A 17,925-nucleotide genomic window follows, 5' to 3' on the forward strand; every position below is an offset into this window, starting at 1 on the left:
TACCATTTATTTTCCCTTAATTCTAAAAGAAATAATGCTGTTCGTGCATGACGCTCTGTTATTTGAGAAGTATAAAATAAATATAACGGAAATACTTTGTCTAAGTAGAAAATTATAGCCGTTTTATGTTAGCCTTCCAAGGAAACAAAACACCGACGCCTACATCACAGCCTTTCCGTCAACTAACTAAACGTCAAATCGCCCCGCAACGCATATCGTCTGATTCATTTTAGGCCTTGGTCTATAAATGCACAATTATTCCTGTGAATATTTCACGAATTCGATCGAAACACCTGTATTACGACGTCATTTTCATTTTATGAGCTTCTGCTAAGAGTATTAACTTGAAACGAATCGATCAAATAGCATGATCGAGTAGTGGGATTGTGTTTTCATTCATTTTCACAGCATTGATTTGACCATACGCTCTTGGCACAGCTGTATAGACCACCGTCCAAGCCTCAGTCAGTTGCGGGAGTTCCGGGATGTGATTTTTCTGGCGTGGCGGCGATAAAGACGGAGCATTTTTTTGTGCGTGATGACGAAAGGTGACGATGGGTGCGTACGTGCAAAAATGTTTCTTACAGTGTTGAAAATGGTACGCTAAATTGTGTTCAACTCAAGTAGAAGCCGTTCGAGTGGCTTTGTCCCGTGATGGCAGCGTCCAGAGTGGCTTCACATCGTCACGGGAAGTCCGGCGTCGTTGTACAGTGCATCCGATGGGCGAAAGCGTATTTGCGTATGGTGTTTTCTAGTGTATGAGTGTTTACTGTACGTGCGAGCTTCCTGAAGGTTGATGTTTCATAATGTCCAGAGCAGCAGCACAGGTTTTATCAGTGTTTCTATTCAATTGCGTGCGAACGGCTCAGTGATTGCAGGTTGCCCGATCCTTTCATCCTGCTACACATCCACTCGGTCTCGGTGTCATCGAACTTCCGATGGGTGTCCCTCTACGTGCGAGACGTTTTTTCCACAGCAACCGGTTCGCATCAGTTGCCCACTCCAGAGGGTGGTTGCCATGCTAAAAATGTGTGTGTGTGCACAGCTCCTGTGGAGCGTGTGTGTGTGTGTGGTCTGCAATTGAATGCACGAGGTGTGATGTGTGTTTCAAAAATCATTCCCACAAAAATTGGGGTTCGTGCAAATGTGTGCACCATCGTACAAAGAAGTGCATACGACTGGTGCTACTGCTGCAGGCATCCTTGTGGGTCATGCGGGAGTGACGCTATGAGCTGTGTATTGTGGTGGGGGAAGCATAATTTCACTCTGCGCCGTCATCAAACGTAAGGAGCGTTGTCGTGATGTGGTTCGTGCAATTCACCGTTGCTGCATCGTCATCCGACCGTTTCGGGGGTTTGTTGGTCGATCGTCATGCGAAGGAAGAATCGATTGATTCCGCAGCAGAAGCGCGTTTGCGTTGGCTTGCATCGGTATCAGGCAAACAGGAGGATACTGGCTGAAGAAGTAGCGCGGGTACTCGATGGCATCGTGAAACGTCCGATTTTTAACGAAGCTGCTGTCATGGTGGCAGAATTGAACGAAACAAACATCAGGCCGAGGTGAAAACGGGGCGAAATGTAATGAAACGTTCGGTGGGAATGTTGATATCAATTTGCCGAGGAAAAACACTCATTTTTTGGTTGTTTTTCCTATGTATTTTAAGTAGAAGATTTTTTTTAAGTGATTATTCATTCTTGTGAATTCATATACAGTCCACATCGAAGGAATTGCATCCATCCACGGGAATCTGTTAACAAATAATATCGTCATATTTATTCAAATTGTAGGAAGAAGAAAGTGAATGATACCATTTAAATTACACTGTGCTGAGTGAGTGAAACCACCCAATCAAATCGCTGCAAGTGCTGTGTTGGAAGTGTCGTGCGAGAAAATGATTGTGTTGCTATCTAACCGAAAGCATTCGGCTCGTGCATTGTTCTGCGCCGCGAATAAGATTTTGCATCAACAGTTCCACCGTGTTCACAATCGCCAGAAGAAAATCTAATTTAATCGTATGCCGTTTATGCTTTTGTTTGTGTGTTGATAAAACCATACCGCTCGGTGCCGTGCGAAAGTGCGCGCCAGCATCGAAACTGAACGAAAGTCGAAACGTCTGATGAACGAGGCGAAAACTGTCAAACCACCGTTGCTTGACGAAAACGTCAACATCATCTACCTTTTTTAACGAAGTTGTGTGGTTGCGTCCGACTAAAAATGGGCAGTGGGTTCGCGACAGAAGAAAATGGCGTCTGCCAACTTTTTGGAAGAAGCTCTTAAATCAGACGTCGACGAATCCGCGGTGAATGCGATTGTCGGTACGCTGGAAAATCAGTTGGACGCGAACACGGCCCAGGTGCAACAAGTAGACGGTGTCGCTGGCCCATTAACGGTGGTCGGTGGTCGCGTAGTGAAAAATCAATCTAGTGGTAGTGGTGGTGGTGCACGCATCGAGGCAGGCGTTGTGTCTAATGGGGGTACGGGCAGCAGCAGTGCTTCACCACAGGCAGTGCCGTCGACTCTACTCGCACAGCAGCAGCAGCAGCAGCAGCAGCAAAAGAAGCACGGCTCTGGTGGCCTCATTACGAATGGTGAAATAGTGTCGAATAGTAGTGCGAACCACGGTGGTGCTATCATTAACAACAATACGATTACGACCAATAATAACAACCTTGCTGGCAGCAACAAGACGTTCGTGGTGAACGCGGCTGTGAACAGCTCGATAACGACGGTGATCGGTGGGAAAGCGGCTGCTGCGACGGTTGGCGCTAGTGCTATAGTCAGTGGTAGTGGTGGTGGTGGTGGTGGTACGTTATCGAACAGTGGCCAGCACCATCAACAGCAACGTAACACCATCCCAGCAACGGTGGTTGCTACGGGGAGTACGCCGGGCGGAGGCGGCGGAACCGTCAACATCATCAGCCAGCAGATCGTGGTACCTGCGCGTGGTGGCGGTACCGTTGGCCAGCATCCGCCGCCGCCATTTAACGTCCCACCGCAGCACAGCTACACGGCCGCTTCCAGCAGCGGCAACATCGTTCTCAGCAATAATCACCTCGTAACGTCGTCGAATATGCCAAAGAATGAACCAGTGAAGTTGGTTTATCCTGCAGCCGGCGGTACCACCCAGACGGCGGTCCTCAACATGAACAACAACCGCGTCACGCTGACCCCGTCCTCGCTGCCGAACGGGACGCTCACCATGTCCCAGCAGCCGCAGCTCATCCAGACGAACGTGGTGGCCACCGGTGGCGGGACCAAAACGATCGGCGGCACCACGATCCATCAGCAGCAGCAGGGAGCGGGCCAGCCGGGCCAACAGCAGTCCGGCGGTACGCCGCAGACGATCATCATCAAAAATTCGGCCGGCGGTGGGACGGTCGTGAATACGGGCACGCCCGGCATCATGACGGTTTCGAAACCGATCAACAATCAGGTAGATTCATTGTATACAACCACCACACAACTCTGCACCTTGTCCTGGTTTTAGTTTGTGCCGCGCTTCCGTCTCTAGCAGTGATCATAACGCTGGCGCTCTGATGATGATGGTCCGTTTTTCTTTGGCGATAATGTATTGTGTATTTAGTGTTGTTTTTACTAACCCAAATGCACACATGTTGTACACTTACCACCATGTTGCTCTTATATATTTTGTCTCTAACTCTTCTAACAAGCCAATGTTTGTATCGCCGTTGTTGTATGTGATTCACATTGGTGCGGGAAAATCCCGTCAGCCGCCAGCCGGCTTTTTCACGGAATTGCTCAACGTGGACGGTTCGGAAGCTGTGTGCAAGAGAGAGCCTTTCACCTGTCAGCGGCAGCAAGAAGCATCCGTTGCTCCAGTTTTCGGGAGAGCAAGACCGGTCGTCGTCAGATTTTGGACTGTGTGAAGGTTGACAGGTTGTAAAGGATGTAAACATTACTACCACAACGATGCTAGCGAGACGCAATACAAACACACTGGCACCAGGATACATTCCGGTACAATCAGATGGAACGAAGCGAGAAAGAGAGAGAGTACGGCGTTGTACAAATAATCCTTGGAGAAAAGGATGTCGAAAGATTTTGTTTGTTTTACGCAATCGTGTGCAGCATTTATGTTTAATTTAAAAAATGTGAAAAAAGAAGGCCTCTTTGCAGTTCAAAGCCTTTCTTTACCCCCAACTTGACGATGTGCTGATCGTTCGGTTTAACATTCGCAGCTTGCTACGTTGAAGAAGGGTTTTGCGATACCTTTTGCACCTCCGCGTGGTGTTTTGCGTTCGTGTAAACACGTTATAAGTCGTCGCGAACTTTCACTTCAGTCAGCGAAATTTTAAACCCACCTGCGTGTGTGTGGGTTCCCCAAAGTGTTTCGGATTGTGTTTGCTCAAGAAAGCTGTTCCTGAAGTGTATTAAAATTGGATTGAATTATGCTTGAAAAGCCTCTATTATTTAAACCTCTGTTTAGGTTGTTTTCTTCTCAATTTAGTACCGGTTTATCACGAACGTCTCGCCTGAGTATCTGTGATCGAACTGAAAAGTCATCGACGGCAAGGAAATCCCGCGTTTTTCACGCACCACGCACACATGCAACTAATAGCCCAAGGCCCCCGGTGATGTACACACCACCACTATACGTATCGCGCGCGTGACGTTTGCGGGCGTTTTATGCTCGAGCGCGCGTTCGCTCGCAACATTATTGCGTTCTCTCTCCCGCTTGCCGGCGCGTAATCCGCGGCGAACTCTCTCTCAGCATTAGCGCGTATGTTGAGGCGGACAGTCGTCTCCTTCAACATCAGCATCATCGTGCCTGGGTGTGTACGTCACAGTGCTGCTTCTCCATTGCATTGAGCGATAGAGAACAAACGACGAACGACGAAAAATCCCTATCAAATGCGATCTTTGACGGAGACCACCGGATTTTGGAGTAGACGGTGGTATATTTTCGCTCCACACAAACCACCAGTCCACACGATTGATTGGTTTGTTTGTGTTAGTGGGAGGCTGATGCTTCTACCCATCATCATCGTCGGTCAGCATCATCCACCAGCTGATCCGGAAACCGCGTGTGTATGTGTCATTCACAATACGACGATGCCGCCTTAACTTTCGCACATCGTCAAATCAAAGCCTTCTGTGGGAGATTCAAGTCCATTTCGGGTTTTTTTTTGGCGTATTCTACATAGTATCTCCAGATGTGTAGCCCGCTCCAGTTTGTTTGTGTGTGAGCGGGAGAGAGCATGTGGGCTGAAACTGTAACGAAGCCGGTTGAGGTTTGCCAATAACACCGTGTCATTGACCTTCATTCTTGATGGTCAATGTCTCTGCTGCTTCATGTGTGTTGGTTTTGTTGCCATTTTCAACATTAAAGTTAAAAGCTTGACTTATGCAAACAAAAGCTCGCTTTATTTTTAGCTACATTATTTTCGAGGTTTTTTGAAAATAATTAATCTCATCTAATTAATTTAATTGATCACACCAAGGACCCTTTTATTTAGGTTTCGAATTTTTTGAACCATTAATTTTAATATTTTGTTTATTATTTTTCTATAAAATTATTGTTGTTGAGCTGAGCTATTTCATTAGAATTCGGATTATCGTATTCTAATGATCTTCGGAAAGGTTGTTTAGAAAGGCTATATTTGCCACGGCAAATCGGTTGCATCGAACTGATCCAAGAGCATCATATCGTGAAGTCCTTGAAACAGCTCCATTTCAGGGAGCTATACTCGCGAAGCATCCCTATCCTGTCCAACCGTAAATACAAACTAAAAAATCCCGTAGATAAAAGTTAAATGCCCATCTTGATTGAAGATAACTCATATGTCTCGTGGTCCAAAATTGTAGGTCGACTATTGGATATCAGGGCCTGACTTAGCAGTATGAGAGAGGGTCACACTCTACACGGTCATCAGCTTTTATCACCTGATCACGCTGTGTTGGAGTTATAGAGCATCAGACTGAAGTCGAATTGAAACGCTTCTATAATATTCACAAAACTTATCATAAGAGCAACAATATTTCCAACCAATGGTGCTAGGTTTTACATGCGATTGTTTTTTTTCCGCTACTTGCAACAGCTAACAGTTGCACTAACCTATCGCTCGAACCATCGGAATTCCACTTTTTCCCAACGCAAAAAACTACAATTTCTTTTCCCAAGTCGCGATCGTCCAGACCATACCGTAGTGACGTTTTTTTTTTGAAGCTGTACAACAACCATTATCCTTAACTCTACTAATGCAATACTTTCATATCAAACATTTCACAATTCCGTAGGCAACACCAAACATAGTCGGTTTACCCGGTGTACAAATTGTAAATGTTAGACCTGGCGCACAACAACCTACACAAGCACAGCAGAAAACTGTTGCCGCTGTATCACCTAGAGTTGTGATTGGTAGTCAGCCAATAGTTAGTACTAGACCACCAAACGCAAGCGCTGTAAGAATCAATCCAATATGTTTTTTTCTTCTTCACAACATTACTTAGTTAACTTTAGATGTTTCGCACCTTGCCCTTTTTTTCGATAAGTTTCAACACTGCAACACGCTGTTATCGTTGTCGTACATTGCTTTTGCGTTCTTTTTGTTAAGTTTGCTTTTGGCGCATTTTTATTTGCTTACTGATTTGTGCGTGTGATTATTGTTTAAGTAATGAATTTTATAATTTCCACATTCACGTCACTCGTAATGTTGGTGCAATGCCGCTTTTATGCTTTCTTCTGTCCGTCGTCTTTTAAGTTGTTTATTGTGCGCTTTGCTTCGTTTTTTTCTCGTTTGTTTTTTGTATTGTTTAAAGTTCTATTGCGCTTTGCCTTCCAGAGTACAGCGTTTAGTAACTTTTATATTCAAAACATTACGTGCATTTTAAATGTGTATTTCAAGTTTCAATTGATAAATGAAATGCAAAATTAATTTAAATAATCGCTTTATTCTTCACTAAAAAGTATTTTGTTTAGCATTATTGTAAAATTAAAACTAAATTTGATTAAAATAAGGTTAAAAAATAGGTTTCACTGAATTTTGAATTTTAAATATTCAGAATAAATTTTTAATTGATATTGGTTGGTTTGTAAGTTTTCGTGCCGTTTCATATTTGTGTGTGTGTGGGGATTAGAATAGATGAAAATAAAGCAAAAATCAACATACTAATACGGCTCTTTCTTATTTTCATTTCCCAATGACCGTTCGTCCTGATCATCAAACTATGGAACGCTGCTGTATCTCCTGGACCTGGGCAACGGCAACCACATGGGTCACCCGCAGATCACATTAAGTGCCCTTCAAGGACAGCAAGGTTCGACGCTGCTGCTGAAAAATGAGCAGGGCCAGTTTCAGCTGCTCCGGATCGGTCCGGCCCCGGCCGGTGCCCAAATTACGCCCGCCAGTCTTACCGGATCGTCCGCCAACTCAACGATACGGTTGCAAACTGTACCAGCTGTAAGTAGGTTTACCGGTACTCCATTAGCCCCCCGAAAGACCAATGTCACCAGTGCGCAACAGGTGAAACAGAAGCAAAACGTAATTACCACAACAACCAAACCGCATCTCTCTCTCTCTGCTTGTTTGACTTTTGCATAAAAAAACACAAAACACACGTTTTTGGGAACAAATATAGTTTTAAATAAGTTTTCATTATGTTTTTTCTCTTTTTTTTTAGTTGATTATGTATGTGTTTCTTCATGTTGGGAGCCAGTCTCTCTACGATCCTTTTTTTCCCCTTTGATTTGATTGTGTGTGTTTAACAAATCGACAGTTTGCAAATTGTTATACACTTTTTTATGTTCAATGTGTTAGCAAGAATGATATTTATATATCTGATTACATTGTAAGGCGCATGTAACAAACTCTTCTTAAAAATGTGTTTCTGTTTTTCTGTTGGAACGTTGGACAAAAGGACCCTCAAAACTGTTGCAAACCACAATAGAAATAAGAAGGGTGTGAGCTACGAACGAAATTGGTAAGATCGGTCCGTTGGACAGAGGGCAAAATTTAATATTTCAAATTGAACGACCGTTCCTCGGTAGCTCGATCCTTGCGTAAAACCTCAAATTGATCTTGCTTTATGCGTACCCTTTGTTTGTTCCGATTTAATACATTCGCATGGTTTTTGTACCCATTCCCGTCGTGCTTTTGGGGGACACTCTCCCGTTTGAAATGTCCAGCCTGTTCGCTGTCCGAAGAACGTCCAATGGGCAAAAAACTATCAAAATTCGCTTTTTCAAACATTGATTTCTGTTTGTTGTTTGGATTTGAGTTTAATATGTGCCTTTTTGGTCTTTTTTTTTTTTGTTAATTTCGCAATGCAATCTCAATTGGCAAACTGGTGTGCCTGTTAATTTTGATGAGAGGATGTATGTGATGACTTTGGTTTAATGTTCATACTGTTCATGTTGTCCACGCGCAATTGGTCCTTCCGCAGATCAATCGCCGATGGGTAGCTCGCTCTCGCTCTGTCTCTCTAGATTCAGCTAATATCAGTTAGCGATCAGTGTTTCGATTCCGCGCGGGTTTGCCGCGGATCTGTGTTCCTGAGTGTGTGTGTCCCCGCGCTTACCACCTTCCCGATTGCTAACCGTCTTTCGATTGTCTTTGCAGACCCATTCATCTGGTGGATCCGGTGCAATAATCGTAAGCTCGCAGTCAATCACGACCACACCGACCAGCTACATCTCGACGCAACCGACGCCGGTGGCATCGGTCGCACCGGTTCCGGCCCTTGCCGCCCAGCAAAATATCACCATCACTCACTCGCCGGCCCAGGTCGGTGGGCAGCCGACGGTGCTCGCGGCCCAGCACCAGCAGCAGCACCAGCAGCAACAGACGACGACGGTCGTCGCCACACCTCATTCCGTAGGGCAGCAGCAGCAGCAGCAGTCGCAACAGCAGCAGACGGTTGTCGTTACCACCACGCCGGGCACGACACCGGCCCAGCAGCGCAACTCCTTAGATAATACCAAAGAAAAGTGTAGCAAATTTTTGACGAACCTGATCGAACTGTCGAAGCGGGAACCGGCGAAGGTGGAGCAGAATGTGCGAACACTGATACAGGAGCTGGTGGACGCGAACGTCGATCCGGCGGAGTTTTGCGAGCGGCTCGAGCGTCTGCTGAACGCTAGCCCGCAACCATGTTTGATTGGCTTTCTGAAGGTAAGCGTACAGGCGCGGCTGGCTGTAGACAGTTCAGAAAATACTTAAACCCTGTGTTTCTTTGTTACAATCAACAGAAAAGTTTACCACTGCTACGGCAATCGCTAGTGACTAAAGAAATAACGATCGAAGGTATTAACCCACCGTCGACCGCTGTCGCCTTTGGTACTACCGCCTTATCCCAAATTCCTGTAAGTATTGTCCAGTGCCTTGCTGTCTTTAGCGAGACCAACACACCAACTAACGAAACAAACGGACCTTTACCCCTTTATTTTGTAGGCCCAAATACGTCCGGTACAACCGACGATCGTGTCGCAGAGCAGTATGGTCGGCCAGACGCAGATCCGCATGCTAACCTCGCAGTCCGGCGTGACGACCGTGCCCCGGATCGGGCAAACGACGATCCGGCCGGCGGCACCGGTGCGCATACAGACGCCGCTACAGCAACACCAAACGGGCTCGACGACCATCGTCGGGCCGGCCCGTTCGCTAGCTGCCCAGCAGATACGGCCGAACGCGACCACGATCGGGCATACGACGATCGTGCAGACGGCGGGCGGTCAGCCGCTGCCCCAAACCATCTCCACCACACCTCCTGCATTGCTACCGGTGAGTGGGAGTGCTACCACTTCGTACATTTCCTCCGCTCAGCAGGTACTTGGAGAAATTTAGTAGAAAGTGTTGTACGTTTGTTTTTAGTTTTCTTTTGTATTTATGCCCGCCTGCTCAACGATGGCTCCCCTTCTTAAACTAGTCTTGCTAATCTACTTACCATTTTAACACACCTCACCTTTGGTTTATTTTGTTTTGCTGCACAAAACTCTACCCTCTCTTTCCTACGCTCGCTCTATCATTCTTTGCTGCTAATACACTCCGCGGCCTACCACTATCATCATCCTTGTACATCTCTGATCCATTACATTGGCACCGCTTTTTATTTAAAGAAGAGTTCTGCATACAGCGCCTGAAACGGAAATCCGGACAGCTTAAAATTCTATTTAAAATTAATGAAAATTTCAACCAAAATGAATGAATGAATGAATGAAAATTTCAACCCTGCGTACGGGGTGGCGGTCTGGATGTGATTTGAACTCCGGTCCTGCCGTGCGAAGGCCGGCACCAATATCGCCTCGGCTACCGAACCGCCCCACGATCAGATTTGAACCCGAACGATCAAATTCCAATAATTTTGATTAAAAAAAAAGTCCGTTTGGTTGGCAAAAACCCTGCTCTCATTTGTCTATGTTGGCCATTTTGCTACCGATTTTCAATCAGCTTTTTTTGCCAATGGTTAATTAAAAGATGAAGAAAGAGATGATCGGAGAGATTGTCCCGCCCTAGATTAAGCAAATTGTCCTCGAAGTCCATCAATCGCTCGATTTCGAGCTGTCCCGATTTCCGTTAGAGGCACTGTACGATGTAGTAAAACAATGCCCCTCTGCCCATTCTACTGATAATTATGCTATCTACTTCTCTTTTCCCCTCGACCATTCTCAAAACCGATCCTGTGCAAACACACACACCCTTATAGTATCGAGTATGTATTTTGCTATATTTCTCTTAACCGACCTTAGATGTAGTGAAAGTAGTGGTAAAAGTGCACGGTTGTATTATAGGTTTGATGTAAAAGTATGGTTATCACTTAAAGCGAAGCACCTTTGAAGCATAAATAATTTACCCACTAATCGTTAAGGAGGAGCCGGTTGCCGGTCGAAGTTCAGCATCCCCTAACCGTATGCACATGAGCGTGCCACAGGGCATACATAGCCTTGGAATGAAGAATGGCCTGCTTCCGTGTAACAATTGTATGAAACTAAGCATCTTCATTCGAGGCGCGTTTCATGTTTCTCACAGCAAAAAAAAAAATGCTCACAAATTTAGAAGGGACGAGAACCATTTGAGTGCCTCTTTATTTATGAGCATTTTCCTATAACCCTTAACAGATCGCCGCCAACATTCGGCTGGTTTTAATTTCGCTCGATCGCGTGATGTGTGGAGCGCAGCTTTCTCCTAGCTTTTAATATGGTTTTTTGCAACTGTGTTCCTTATTCCGCAACATTATTGTTAGTGCAGAGTAGTGGCTGAATAATGGATGGTTGTTGTTCCCTATCAATACGATAATTGCTGTTACTTGCTGCTATCCTAACCACCCCATCCCCCGCCCCAAAAAAAAAACCCATTTTTTAATGCGTCTGACTGGAATGTGTTTTATTTTCCTGTTATTATCAGAAAAGCGTTTCGTTTAGTCCGCTGCTTGTTTCCTGTTTATCTTTTTGTTTAATTCAACCGTATGGAATACATTTATTTAATCTTTCCATTTGCAACATTTCACCCTAGTTTTCGAAGTTAAAATTTAAATCAGTTGAACAGTTCAAACATGTTCAACCCTTTGGAAAGATTGAGTATGTGTTCCACTTACTTCTCTCCTCTCAGTATTATATATTTATTGGTGCTGGATTTATGTTCCTTCTACCGGGATAACGTATCCGTTCTTGCTCATTACCCTCTCAACCGCTGTTTGTATCATCTTCCCACAACTAGAAACCCCGTACATCCCCAAGTGCATAGATCTCCTATTTTTGTTGTTGTAATACAATAGCCCGGGATTTAGTTTTGTTTGTTTTCTTCTACCCCCTATTGAACAATTTATTACTCTACTCTTACTGTTTATAAAGCATGCATGACACTTTGTTTCACCAAGCTACCCTCTGCCCCAGTATATGGCTGGTATACAACCGGACGACGGTCCTTCTCCGCCGGGTCCGGTTGTTTTATTTGTTTTAATGTTAGCGGTTGATTTGTTTGAAAATTATCATTAGGATGGTTTTTTTTTGTTTGTTATTGTTTGTTTTGAGACATCTAAATTTCTCTCTCTGCCCGCTGAAAAGAAGGAAAGGAGTACCTGTGTGCTCAACAAAATAGGTATCAACTGAACTTGAGGAGGCTCTCTCGCTCCCGCTCTCTGTTCATGATTGGATGAAAAGTTACATATTTTGTTTAAGAAAAATACGGCAGACAGACTGATGTTTCGATTGGCAATGAATTAGAAGCGATTGGATGCTCTTTTTTTAAATTACAACCCGTTTCGATGTTACCGATCACTTCTATATGTTAGATTTGTTTTTAGTTTTCCCTTTTTTAAGTGTGATAAGATCCCTTCTACATGTCGCTGGATGCAGATGTTACAGGGTTTCTCAGGCCAGATCAACGTTTGTAACACTATATGGCAATTAAGCAATAAAACGCTAGTGCGACATCGTAAAGGCAATTTAACCTCGTTAAGGTTGGCGGGGACGGCACGGTGGTAGAGGCGACAACGGAGCTCAAATCTCATCCGGGACCGTTCCCCCTCCCCCCGTAGTGTGAGGACTGACTATCCAACTATGTGATATCAAATGAGTCTAGTATGCCAGAAATGGCAGGCATGACCTAGGAGGTTTTTAGGCCAGAGGAGAAGGAGGCTGCAGTCACAGCTCATGGGCTCCACTGACTCCTGAGATCCAGAAGACTCCACGAGACTCCACAAGAATGAACCACGAGGTAGCTAGCTGAACTGGTTGGCGATACAGACATCCTGACGGTTTCCAAAGCCGGAAGCTTACGCTGGTTTAGGGCACGTGATGACGATGCCGAACTCAAGTGCTCGCCAGCAACCCGTACGGCACGAGGCGTAGAGGAACACAGCGCGCTCGTTGGCTGGATCAAGTGAAGTCAACCCTCACCGTGTTTTCTGGAACATCGGGTTGGACACCAGACACCATGTCTTTTAGACGTGCAGGCCATAGGAGCAGGCCAAGAAAGAAGAAGAAGAAGAAGAAGAATCGAACCACGCAGTATAAAGGTACTGCTTGACTGCTCCGTCAACTAGGCATTTTACAGAGTTGAATGTTTGTTTTCCCGTGTTGAGAAGGGTTCTTCTTCTTCCTCCTTGGCACTACAACCTCGAGAGGTCTCGGCCTGCCATTTCTGGCTTTCTGTGACTTAGTTTTACCCCTAGCAAGGTAGTCTGGATGGGATTTGAACCCCGACCCTGCCGTGTGAAAACCGGAGCCGCTGTCGCCTTGGCCACCGGACCGTGTTGAGAAGGGTTAAAGGGGGTTGAATTGCCTGTACGATGAAGGATTAGTGTTCACATGCTGTTGCCATGTGAGTGTTACAATGATGAACTGCCTTGAGAAACCCTGCATTTCCGGTGTGTTTGTTGTTCTCCTCTTATCGCTTAAAATTTCACATAAAAGTAAGGTTAAAAAGCTAGTTTCAAATGTGCTGCATCTGTTCTACTAAATGTTAGATTACAAATCGATTTACGGATAGGATGTGTGGAGTACATTCGTCAAACGAAACAAGCGTCTCGTCTGCGGAAGAAAACAAAAGAACCAAACTTTTCACTTGCCTGTATTTGTTGGCCGTAAGCTTCTCCAGATGAACGATGAAATAACGGTTTTTATTCCCTCCTATTCTCTCTTCTCATCACCTGCGAAATGTGATTGATGATGATGATGTGTGTGTGATGGTGGGTGGTCCTCCGTGTCCTCCGTGCCTCCGAATCGTCCCATCTTCTCTGTCCCGTGTCGAAAAACAAAACACAAACGCACACACAACCCTTGCCCATTGTGTCTGTATAGATTCGCGCACCGTCCGGCACCTCGATCACGCGTACTGGCGCGACGTTACAGATACGCACCACCACACCGGTGTCGCGCACGGTCACGTCCGTCGGCGGCACGACGGTCACAACGGGCGGGCTCGCGAAACAGCTCGTCCAGTCGCAAGTCAATCAGATCCGGGGCCAGACGCCGGTAGCATCGGTGGCGGCCGTCGCTGCGGCAGCCGCCGCCGCCGCTTCCGGCTCCACTGCCACGCAGGTTAAGCAAGTGACAGCAATTACCGGCGGTGGGAATGTGGTGGTCAGTTTGAACCAAGTGCCACCCCCGATGCAGCCAGTGTCGGGGAACGCGAGCGTCATTGGCGGCAGCGCGGGCGGGTTGGCGGTTAGCCTCGTGCCGACCATGCCCGCCCTCACGCTCACCTCCTCGGCGGTAAGCGCCGGGCTGGGTGCGGGAGTCGCGGCGGCGACACCAACACCAATCTCCGCGACGGTCGTGGTCAACTCGGCGTCGTCCACAGCGCCGGCGGCACCAACGGCGGGAGCTACTTCGATCGGGACGGCTGCCGCCAGCGCTGCCGGTCCGGCCGGCAGCAACAGTAGCGTCGGGGCACCGCCCGGTACGACCGTAACGACCGTATCGACTAATAAAACTGTTACCGCCAAATCGCAGAACCTGACGTCCGGGGCGTCCAAGAAGAAGGCCAGCTCGGCGGCGGCAGCGAGCGGAGCGGACGCGGACAGTAGTGCGGCCAGCAAGCGGGCCGGCGCGTCGGCCCAGTCACAGTTCTACCACCATCATGCGTCGATGTACGGGGACGACGATATCAACGATGTGGCGGCGATGGGCGGCGTCAATCTGGCGGAAGAAACGCAACGCATCCTCGGCTCGACCGAGTTCGTGGGGACGCAGATACGGTCGTGCAAGGACGAGGTGTTTCTGCACATGCCGGCGCTGCAGTCGAGAATACGGAACATCATTGTGCGGCACGGCCTGGAGGAGCCGAACAATGAGGTGGCCGTGCTGATATCGCACGCCTGCCAGGAGCGGTTGAAGAACATCGTCGAGAAGCTGGCCATCATTGCGGAGCATCGGATAGATATCATTAAGGTAAGGAGAGTAGCTTCTTTACTGGAGTGGAATATTCAGGCATCGCCGCCAATCACGGATTTAAAACTCCCAAAACAGGTTGATCCACGGTACGAAATCACGAAGGATGTGCGCGGGCAGATAAAATTTCTCGAAGAGCTCGACAAAGCCGAACAGAAGCGGCACGAGGAGCAGGAGCGCGAGATGTTAATGCGGGCAGCTAAATCACGCTCCAAAACCGAAGATCCGGAACAGGCCAAACTGAAGGCGAAGGTAAGCGAGAGAGAGAGGGAGAGATTGCAAATAGCAGTTTGAGGGCAAAACGATAAAATTGAAACTGTTTATAGGCGAAAGAAATGCAACGCGCCGAAATGGAGGAACTAAGGCAGCGGGACGCCAACCTGACCGCGCTGCAAGCCATCGGTCCGCGAAAGAAGCCGAAACTGGAGGAAGGTGTAACGGCATCAACTACGGTATGGCAGCTCTTTGCACGCTTCTGCGTGAAGGATTTGCGAACTGTATTAATACATTTCGATACTGTTTGCAGCCCGGAGTGTCTGGAATCGGTACGTTGAGCGGGAAAACGCCGACCCCGCTGAGGCCGCGCATCAAGCGAGTCAACCTGCGTGATATGCTGTTCTATCTCGAGCAGGAAAGGGACACGGGGAAAAGTCAGATGCTTTACAAAGCCTACCTCAAGTGATCGATTGTTCGGCTGCTGCTGCTGCTGCTGCTGCTGTTACTGCTGCCGGTGGAGGCTAGAAGAATGACAACGATTGTAACAAAACGGCCGTTCCCGGTGTTGTTGGTTTTCCACCAAAGGGAAATGTCTGCTGCTGCTGCTGCTGCTGCTACTGCTGGAACACCATCCGGTCAGGGGCGTGTGCGGGGGTTACATCCATTCGAGTACACGAATTAAGTTTGCATTAGGTAACTTTATTCGTAACCCTTTTTTTTTTCTGCGCATACCACAACACTTCCTTGTGTCTGTCCCATCGAAGGTGTGGGTGGTGTGAGGTGAGAAAGTATTCGCCCATCGCTCATCACCTCCCCCCGTTATCGCATCGCTTAGGAGTGGAGCGGGTTAGGATGCGAACTGATTTTCTATGTTATAAACGATAGATTCCTAACCCTCCTTCCGCTTTTTTCTTTCCGAGAGTGTCCGTGAAGTCAACCCTCGTAATACAGAAGTCAGCACTCTGACGCAAGCATTGCAGTACGCGTCGGGCGTTAAAGGTCATACGTAAACCAACAACCCAACAAACAAAAGGTGAAAGTGCAACAAGAAGAAGCAGTTCGAAAGCCCGTAATGTAGAGATAAAAACAAAACAGTGGAAATAATTTTAGAACGTCTTGAGAACGTTGCAGTACATTGTCCAGGGAATTTTGAAATAGAGCTAATATATGTGGGAAATGCTAGAGACAGAGACAGAGCGAATGAGCCGGGGGATAGGAGGACGGGAGGTTTCGATTCGAAAGAGTGTGTATAGGCTAGGAAGGGGACTGTATCAAAAGATTATATTCTATTAACCGCAGCAGAAGGATCGTCAGGAATGCTGTGTGTTTGCTGCGGCAACTCGCAGCTAGTGGCGAGCCCAGCCAGAACAGCCTCAGGCACTATGTGTGAAGGGGGGTGTATGAATGGGTGTATGAATGCGTGCGTGTGTCGTCGGTATGATAGCGAGGGCAGTATCGAGCAGATCGGGCTTGTGATAAGAGAGCGCGTGCTAGTGATCGGGGAGCAAGTGTGTGCGTGAGTGTGTGTGAGTGTGTGTAAATAGGCAGAGTAAGTCTCCTGGCGCTACCGGTAAATTAGAACAAGGGAAATAAAATTTAACACAGAAAAGTAATATGAACCACATATTAAATTGAAGATAATGCTTAGTTCAATGTAACACAGGATGTACAGTTTTTCATGTTGTGTACCCATTTCACATAGATTTCGTTGAACGTTTCGTTTCGTTTTTTTAATCTCTACCCTTTTTTTGTTTAGTTGCACCTCTTTATTGCCAAAACAAAGGACAAAAAAACGAAGCGAATTGCAAATATGGAGAACGGTCTTTCGCGACACGAAAGTAAGATAGGGACCGAACATCCAACGAAAACTCGTCCTCATGCCACAGGAACGTTTTAACGTGCAATTGCAAGTACTACGCGTGCAGTGTTTCAAATCTAGCAAACGTAAAAAGGGGAAAACAGATTAGCTTAAAACGGCGCGAGAAGGGCGTAGAGATAAAGTTGCCAATGGGAGTCATGCAAAGAAAGTCGACGGGCGGCAACGGCGCACATTGCTGTAGTTGTATGTTATAAGTGACGGTGGGACAGCAGCGCAATGTGGGGGGGTGGTCCAAATCCTGTAAAGCGAATGTGAAAAGCTACGACAAACCTTCTCTGTAGCGGAAAAATGGCACGAGAAGTTGTTGTTTCCCCGCCGGAGTCGGACCTGTTATGTGTAGTGTTGTTTTGCTCCCTGTTTTATCACAGAAAAAAAAATCAGAAAAACGCGCATAAAACAATCTTTGGAATAGAGTTAATATTTATGTGTTAGTATTGTTTCACCGCTTCGGTTTTCGGTTAAATATAATTTAATTGTGAACACGCATGCATCAATTCGGGCGCTGGCAACACGTGTTGTGTTGTTCATCAGTCCCAGGGTAAGCGCGCGCGACAGAGCGACACGAAGCATCTAGGAAGTAGACACGGAAAAGCGTTGTGCATATCTTTACGTGAATCGACGATGACGATATAGCCTAGGGGAAAACAGAGAACCACATCAAGAGTTGTACTGTCGGTTTGATCTGTTTTTTGTTTTGTTCATAAATTCATTATTTTTGTTGTAGACTTTAGGGGAAAGACAGAAATTTAATTGAATTAATGGTGTGGCCGGTGCCGGTTATACATTACATGGCGCACCGAATGAGATCGAAGCATTGTGTGCTGTGCGCACAGGAGACAGGTACGACAGAATACAAACCGAACCACACGAAATGGATGAGAAATCTACAAATGCTAAAACAAAAATCGAGTTTAGGAAGAGAAAATAAAGTGAAAACATGAGAAAAGAAAATTTGAAAAGAACGATAACTGGAAACGGGAAA

At 46.6% G+C, this 17,925-nt stretch overlaps 1 protein-coding gene across 12 annotated transcripts; it reads left to right on the plus strand.

The window, feature by feature from the left end:
- The first annotated feature begins 416 nt into the window (after window positions 1-416).
- LOC118513125 (transcription initiation factor TFIID subunit 4-like) lies at window positions 417-17,889 on the plus strand. Of its 12 annotated transcripts, none has more exons than XM_036058536.1 (11): window positions 417-531; window positions 1,788-3,433; window positions 6,259-6,423; window positions 7,248-7,421; window positions 8,580-9,131; window positions 9,209-9,322; window positions 9,411-9,740; window positions 13,757-14,848; window positions 14,927-15,100; window positions 15,175-15,300; window positions 15,375-15,530. In XM_036058536.1, exons 2-11 carry the CDS (start codon window positions 2,243-2,245, stop codon window positions 15,528-15,530), a joined length of 4,074 nt encoding a protein of 1,357 aa, XP_035914429.1. In that variant the 5' UTR covers window positions 417-531; window positions 1,788-2,242. The 12 variants fall into 12 exon arrangements, with proteins under 12 accessions (XP_035914429.1, XP_035914425.1, XP_035914426.1 ...); XM_036058532.1 differs by having other exon boundaries at window positions 434-558; XM_036058533.1 differs by having other exon boundaries at window positions 441-548.
- Window positions 17,890-17,925: the final 36 nt, after the last annotated feature.

Source organism: Anopheles stephensi, chromosome 3, assembly GCF_013141755.1.
Source record: "Anopheles stephensi strain Indian chromosome 3, UCI_ANSTEP_V1.0, whole genome shotgun sequence".
Taxonomy (NCBI): domain Eukaryota; kingdom Metazoa; phylum Arthropoda; class Insecta; order Diptera; family Culicidae; genus Anopheles; species Anopheles stephensi.

Coding starts and splice junctions, on each gene's coding strand:
- LOC118513125 (XM_036058536.1), top strand. CDS start 2,243: ATGGCGTCTGCCAACTTTTTGGAAGAAGCTCTTAAATCAGACGTCGAC. Junction 6,424..7,247: donor GACCACCAAACGCAAGCGCT/GTAAGAATCAAT, acceptor GGTCACCCGCAG/ATCACATTAAGTGCCCTTCA. Junction 7,422..8,579: donor GGTTGCAAACTGTACCAGCT/GTAAGTAGGTTT, acceptor TTGTCTTTGCAG/ACCCATTCATCTGGTGGATC.